Source organism: Diospyros lotus, chromosome 5 (genome assembly GCF_014633365.1).
Source record: "Diospyros lotus cultivar Yz01 chromosome 5, ASM1463336v1, whole genome shotgun sequence".
NCBI classification, from domain to species: domain Eukaryota; kingdom Viridiplantae; phylum Streptophyta; class Magnoliopsida; order Ericales; family Ebenaceae; genus Diospyros; species Diospyros lotus.
Window position 1 is genome coordinate 10,245,432 of NC_068342.1, and position 7,305 is coordinate 10,252,736.

General features: G+C 36.8%; 1 protein-coding gene across 1 annotated transcript; it reads right to left on the minus strand.

The window, feature by feature from the left end:
• Positions 1-2,453: 2,453 nt before the first annotated feature.
• LOC127801272 (uncharacterized) lies at positions 2,454-6,677 on the minus strand. The gene is made up of 4 exons (XM_052336214.1): positions 6,555-6,677; positions 3,858-4,220; positions 2,857-3,759; positions 2,454-2,755 (listed from the first exon to the last, which is right to left on the minus strand). Exons 2-4 carry the CDS (start codon positions 4,043-4,045, stop codon positions 2,653-2,655), a joined length of 1,194 nt encoding a protein of 397 aa, XP_052192174.1. The 5' UTR covers positions 4,046-4,220; positions 6,555-6,677; the 3' UTR covers positions 2,454-2,652.
• Positions 6,678-7,305: the final 628 nt, after the last annotated feature.

The window sequence follows — 7,305 nt, forward strand, 5'->3', positions numbered from 1 at the left end:
TAGATTACACTAAAATTTTCTCCCCTGTAGTAAATTTAAAACCATTCGCATGATGCTATCAGTTGTTGTCCAATTTGATCTTGAATTAGAATAGCTAGATGTAAAAACAACATTTTTGCATGGAGACTTAGAGGAGAAAATTTATATGGTTCAACCTACTAGATTTATTGACTTAGATAAGTCTGAACATGTTTATTTACTAAAAAAATCTCTTATGGCTTAAAACAATCCCCAAGACAATGGTATAAAAAGTTTGATAATTTTGTCATTGAGATTGGATTTGTTAGGAGTCAATATGATAACTGTTTCTATTTTATTCTCTCAAATGTCCCTGTTTATCTATTGTTATATGTGGATGACATCCTGTTAATTAGCAAGTCTAAGTCTAAGATAAATGAATTAAAACAAATGCTTAACACAAATTTTGATATGAAAGACTTAGGGGCAGCTAAGAAAATTTTAGGAATGTCAATAGATAGGGATAGAGGAAATTCCAGCTTAAATGTTCATCAAAATGACTATTTAATGAAAGCTGTAAAAAGATTTGGCATGCATAATTGCAAGCCAGTGAGTGTTCCATTAGCTGGACATTTTGTTTTAACTAAATCTCAATGTCCAACGTCCAACTCTGAAATTATTAAAATGAAAAATGTTCCGTATGCTAATGCAATTGTAACTATTATGTATGCCACGATTAGTACTAGGCCAGATCTAGCCTATGCTATATCATCCCTTAGCAGATTCATGTTAAACCCAAGTAAACCTCATTGGGATGCTCTTAAATATTTATTAAGATATATACATGGCTCTGTTAATGTTGAATTAATTTACAAGAAAATATTTAATACACTTGATCTTATTGGGTATGTAGATTCTGACTTCGCAGGGGAAAGAGACACTCGAAAGTCCATTACTGCTTTGTATTTCACTTTAGGTGGAAATTGCATCAGTTGGAAATCACAGCTGCAGTCTCTGGTTGCTCTGTCTTCCACTGAGGCTGAGTATGTAGCAGTGACTGATGCTATTAAAGAGGCTGTGTGGCTTCAAGGTATCCTTCAGGAAATCCACATGCTTCAAGGTAAGGCTGTGGTGTATTCAGACAGTCAAAGTGCGATTCACTTGACCAAAAATCCAGTCTACCATGAACGCACAAAGCACGTGGATGTTAGGTATCGTTATGATAGAGATTTGGTTGCTAATGGCACTGTTTCTATACTAAAAGTGCCTACAGAAAATAACCTAGCAGATATGGGTACAAAGTTGCTAATTGCAACAAAGTTCAAGTATTGCTTGGACCTGTTGCATGTGTGTATTGGTTGATCTAATCAACCAGAGCTATGAAGGAAAGGATTGTAGCATGCTACACTTTGTAAAGAATTTCGGATTCACCTGTTGTTTGGTGCTTCAAGGTGGAGATTGTTGGCTGTGAAGTTCCAAACGGCGTCGTTGGATTTAAGATGATTGGATGGCCACGTGCAGCAACCGCATGCTGCCATTTGGCAGCTGCTGGATGGCAGCACATGGCAACCATCAGCTGCCTTCGGTTGGCGCCAGATCTTGCTTTATCTTGCCCAATCATCTCCCTTGCTCGTTTGCCATTTCTGTTAGAATAATCATCGTGCTTGCACGATGCGATCTTGGCCCTCCATCTGTGCTTTATGAGGCGTAATCTCAGCCATCCATCATCGCTATTTTATCCCGCCCCTCGGGATGTGTTTCGGTGAGACGATTGAAGCGAAAGAAACAAAAAGCAAAGGAGAAAGAAAAAGATTCAGAAGAGGTGAGAGCCTTCGTCTTCGGGGCTAGGGTTCCTGGTTTGCTTCTCTGTTTTTCCATTCTCTGTAAAGGTTGTATAGCTTTGCTTAAGTTATATGGTTCGATAGGATTCTGTCTTTTAATCTGTATTGAGTGATTATTGGGCATTTTTTGTATTCTCGAACTATTGTTTGTACAGAGGGTTTGTGAGGGTTTTATGTGGGTGTAATCTCAGATTCATCTCATAGTACAATGAGCTCTTTTCTCTCGAGCTTAACGTGGACGTAACCTTATTTTGAGGAGAACCACGGTAAAAATCTTTTGCCTCTTTTCTCTTTTTTTCGTTTCTGTTTTGTGTATGTTTATTTTGCTTCCAGTTTTGTTCATCAAGAGTCTATGATTGAAAAGCACCGGAAAACCCTAAGGTTTTTGTTATCAGTTCCCATCAAAATGCAACCCATGGACTATTATTACAATTTCCCTTAATTTTGAATTTGGAGTCTGGAAATGTTTTTAGTTGTAAATTTGAAATGTTTAATTTTCTTTAATACAGAATACATTTGGAGATAAGTGATTATCGATTGTTAACATTAGATAGATAACTTCATAAGATTCCAACTTTTACGTGACCAAAATAATGCCAAATTGTTCCTTCCACTAGTAAACAATCAGACAGACAGACAGACAGCAGAAGCGATGAAAGCAAGCTAACAAATTCAACAACGCACCAAAAACCACACTATGTTTGCAGTATAGTATAGTATACTTTTTAGGGAACTCTGAAATAAGAAGACAAAGATGTAAAATTCAAAAACCAACCCCATTCATTAACCAACTAGTTAACAATGAAGATCAATCAGTTGAGAAAGAAAGAAAAAGAAGCAAGCTTAGCTTAGGTTATCTTGCACTAAAAACAGGTTCAGAATCGGGAGTTGGCTGTGATCTTCTGGTGTACTTGAGTAGCAAACCCTCCGAAGATAAACCCGGCACGCTTAGATCCCTAGGCAACAACAGCAGTTGAACCAGCAATAAGTCAATTGAAGAAACAGTTATTAAAAAGGGCGTAATTGCAACCAGTAAGTGATGACAATGTAATTGTACCTGATGTAAGGCTGCAGATCCTTCCACTCCCATTTTGGCCGCTCCTGAAAGAGCATCGAGAAACATGCAGCGGGGGTGGAGGGCAGAGAAGAAACACTAAAGAGGTGAATCCAGGTCTCAATTCCAAGCTTCTCTGTCAGAACTTCCCCTTCCAGCATGTCGAAACTTGCTTGCATCCCCTCGGGAATCTTCCTCATCCACTCCGCCATGAAATTGTCCATCTTCATCTTCCCGGTTCTCAGTATTCCTCTAGCAATGTGAACACAAACACGCTTCTCATCCAACCTCCACTGCCTCTCATCCACTTTAGAACCATAAACTTGCAAACAGTGCTGTGCAATTCTGCGAGAAAACCCATCCGATTCAAGCACACCAACAACTTCGTTTTCATTAAGTGCATTCAGTGACCAATCATTCAATACTGAATTGTGAAAAAGCATGTTCAGGACTCCGTCCATGTACTTCTCGTCCACAATTCTCCAATATCCATCCATCTCCACCGCTGAAAGAGCTTGTAGTCCAGACCTGAGTTCAGCATCACTGGCTTGTACGTTCTCAATAAGATCATCCCATCTGTATGTATTTTTTCCCCCTCCGTCACACTCCATTTCTGACACCTCATCATACCCGTAAAGATTCTCAGAGAGAAGCAATTTAAGCTTGTCAAGTTTGGGAGCCACCTCAACAAGTTCCATGCTACCAATTGCTACTTTGATGACTGGTGCAACCGTGGTTGAGTCATGATCTTTCTCATTATAATGCTCTGTACTTCCATAAATAGCTAATTGATCTGAAGGGGGTATAAGTAATACAGTGTTGGACGTGCCGACAAACTTAACAGCATAAGTTTTTGACTGAGTACAAAGAACTGCTTCTTCGTTATGCTCTCCTCTTATGGTTACTCTATAAATAGAACAATTATGTCAATGGAAATACTAAAATATGAGTTCGAAATGGAAGAACTTGAAATGATGCTAAACATCAGATTTGTTATCACTGACCTCTGATTGAGGATATCTGGGAGAAGCTTGTCATCCATTTCAAGGAGAATAAGATCGTCATGAGGACCAAAAAGAGAGTGATATGCAATATAGACTGACGATTTGGGTGGCAGGTTTAATACTGATTCTGCTCCTTTTATGCATGCTCGCTGAGGTTGGTCAGCTTCCATCTCCATTTCCCTTTGCATCTATTGGATATACAGTTCCCTTAACTAGAAGGCGTGGTGACTAAAGAAAAGAATGGTCTAGTCCACCTCCCATCACAGTATTCTCAATGTCCAGATCTGAAGAACACTGAAAACTTGTTTCTGGTACCCTTTCACAGTGTTACCTCTGCATGACAATTTTGATTTCTGTTTCTATCTGCTTTGAGGCAAGATAAATATGTAAATAAAAGAAATGAAAAATAAATTTCTGCAGTCAATACAATATCCACCGATAAACGTCCATCATCGTGCTGCTACATTAAGCCTTACTAAAACAAGTATACAGTTCAAGTGTAAATGTATTTCAGTTGTTGATATAACTTGTACATGAAATTCATGTAACAAGAATGATTTGCTCAACTTAGTGTTGTAGTTGCTACACACAATGCTCAAGAAGCCACACAAATCACCCCTGAAACACTTATTGTTGCAAAGTAAGGGGAACATGATAAGCATGCCAAGGAATAGGCAATAATGTTGGTATTTAATGAAGAAAGAAGAAAAGGGAAGGAACGTACAAGAATAGATTGGGATAAGGGATGAAGCTAATTATTTTATTGAGCATTGATATCACTTATTTATACAACAAAAGATCAACAAATCTGCAAAATAATCTACTAACAAATCAGAAAATATTTTCCTACAAAATAGCATAAATAATAAGTCATAGTCTAACTGATATTTGACTTATTCAAACCAAATCTAACTGACACTTGACTTATTCAAACTAGAATTAACAGTATCTTAAGTCATAATTCAACACTCCTCCTTGACTTTGAGACTGCAAATGTAAATTTTTAATTTTGGCATGTCTTGAATATAGGCATATGGGCATTTTATGGTTTATGGTTATGAGGCATAGGTCTGGGACATAGACATTTTGGGGGCATAGGCATGGATATGATTTTGAGTAGAGTTAAAATAACTCCTCCATGCGTAGTCAACATTGCCAACACATATTGACCAGAAGTCCATTTCTTCCTTCTCAGCCTATGTAGCAGACCCTCCAAAAGAATCTTGAACAACGCCCATTTCCTTTTCAACTTTGGCCTGCATTTCGTGAAGGGCACCGGCTTCCTCTTCTATCTCCTTGATTCTCTTCTTTATCTCCTCCAAGTCCTTAGCATAGGGTCTTCTTCTTCCTCAGCCCTAGACATGTTGACATCGGCATCCATCTTTGCTTCCATTTTTGAAGGTTGTGTTGTAGGTTATGTTTGGTTTCTCTCAACTCACAGGTCCCTTAAGAAAATATGCTCTGATACCATTTGTTAGTATTTAATGAAGAAAGAAGAAAAGGGAAGGAACGTACAAGAATAGATTGGGAGAAGGGATGAAGCTAATTATTTTATTGAACATTGATATCACTTATTTATACAACAAAAGATCAACAAATCTGCAGAATAATCTACTAACAAATCAGAAAATATTTTCCTACAAAATAGCATAAATAACAAGTCATAGTCTAACTGATATTTGACTTATTCAAACTAGATCTAACTGACACTTGATTTATTCAAGCTAGAATTAGTAGTATCTTAAGTCATAATTCAACAATTAACTAACACCTTACAACCATAGAAAAAAGGAGAAGATTGACAAATCATGCAATAACATTTCTACAAGATTATATAATACAACATGGAAATATTTCCAAGAAGGAAAAGGTGGGCTACTCAAAACCACCATCAGATAAATATTACTCTTTGCAAGCAAGATAACAGACCTCTGGTCCTTCTAATTGAGTAGCACTAGAAATTTATTGCTTGAGCCAAACCCCCTGGGCAAGGCAATATTTTTCACTGGCATCCTAAATCAAGATTACTAATTTTGCAAACCTGGTGGAACATGTAAACAGACAAAGCTAAAAAGTGGTTCCCATGATGTTATATATGTTTCAACAACGCGTTCACAACCAACATTGGACTTCAAAATGGGAAAGGGAAGGAAATGATTTCTAAGGACTTCAAATTTATGCAGTGTGGCTGTGTGGGCAAATAAAACTAATTGGGCTCATCAACCCAACTCCACTAGAACTAACACCAATCTTTAATGCCATTCACCCACCAAATCCTACAAATCAATTTGGGTTTTAAATTACATCCACTTAGAATACTAAATTCTGTACTTGAATATCAATTCCATCAGATTCCAATATCCCAGATGCACTGTATTCATTAACAAAACATAAGCTGATACTCTTTACACGCAGCGAAGGGCTGAAAAAACCCTAGAATGACATCCCAGAAAATGGCTATTTCATCAGTTGCAGAACCAATTCATGTTATTTCCTTTCCCAGCTGAAACTGGCTGTTCTCAAATGGAAAATGGAGAGGAACAAATGCCTTCCAAACCCTTTTCACAAATCAAAATCATTACAGCTTCTGTACTTATCAAAGAGCACACAGGAAATTTACCGATTCAAAAGCCACCACTCCTAATTGCACATATACAAAATACCCATAAAGCAATCAGAGATCTGAATAGAACTCACCGGCGATGCGGGCGAGGCTACTGTTGATCTGTTCGTTTGGGGATTCCTAGGGTTTGCGGTCAAAACAAAAGGGCATCCCCGAAATGAATTTTGGCGGGTTTGTACTCTGTTAGGGCTCCTGGAATTTGGAGGGAAAGTTGACAGAGGAGGAAGAAAATTCGGATAATTCTAGAGTTGGACCTTATAGTTCAATGAAATTGCATTCACACTCCCAAAAAGTGCTTTTTAAGGTTTTTGACCAGAATATGTTAAGTGAAAAAAAGTAATTTTTTGAAATAATTGTATTTTAATAAAAATAGAATCTAAAATAAATTAGTTATCAAATTAGCATCTATTTAGTTAGATAATTGGTTGATTTGGTGGAATAATAACGAAATTTAATAAAGAACTAGTGGATCACTCGTGCGATGCACGGATATTACAAGAAAAAAAATAATCTTTAAAACAAAAATTACATAATTTAGTTATTCAATTATTGTTAAATATGTATGCCCTTTTTTGTTTGATTTTTTTTATTTTTTGACATTTTTTATGCTTTTATTATACTCTTTCTATTAACACATATGTGTGTCTTTAATAAAAGATTGTATCCTATATCTATAGTATTCGTCATTTGTTAGAGTAAAATTAACGTCTACCATTTTTAACACATTATTTTTACTTTGATGCACGAAACACTAAAAATGTGACATATTTTATTTTGAACTCTCAGTAGCAAGGTAGTTGATTACTCAGTATAAATGGTGATTTC

Excerpts from the sequence above, each read along its gene's own strand:
- LOC127801272 (XM_052336214.1), bottom strand. The coding sequence starts at position 4,045 with ATGCAAAGGGAAATGGAGATGGAAGCTGACCAACCTCAGCGAGCATGC. Across the intron at positions 3,760-3,857 it reads CCAGATATCCTCAATCAGAG|AGTAACCATAAGAGGAGAGC; the intron begins GTCAGTGATAAC and ends TTCTATTTATAG. Across the intron at positions 2,756-2,856 it reads GATCTGCAGCCTTACATCAG|GGATCTAAGCGTGCCGGGTT; the intron begins GTACAATTACAT and ends GTTGTTGCCTAG.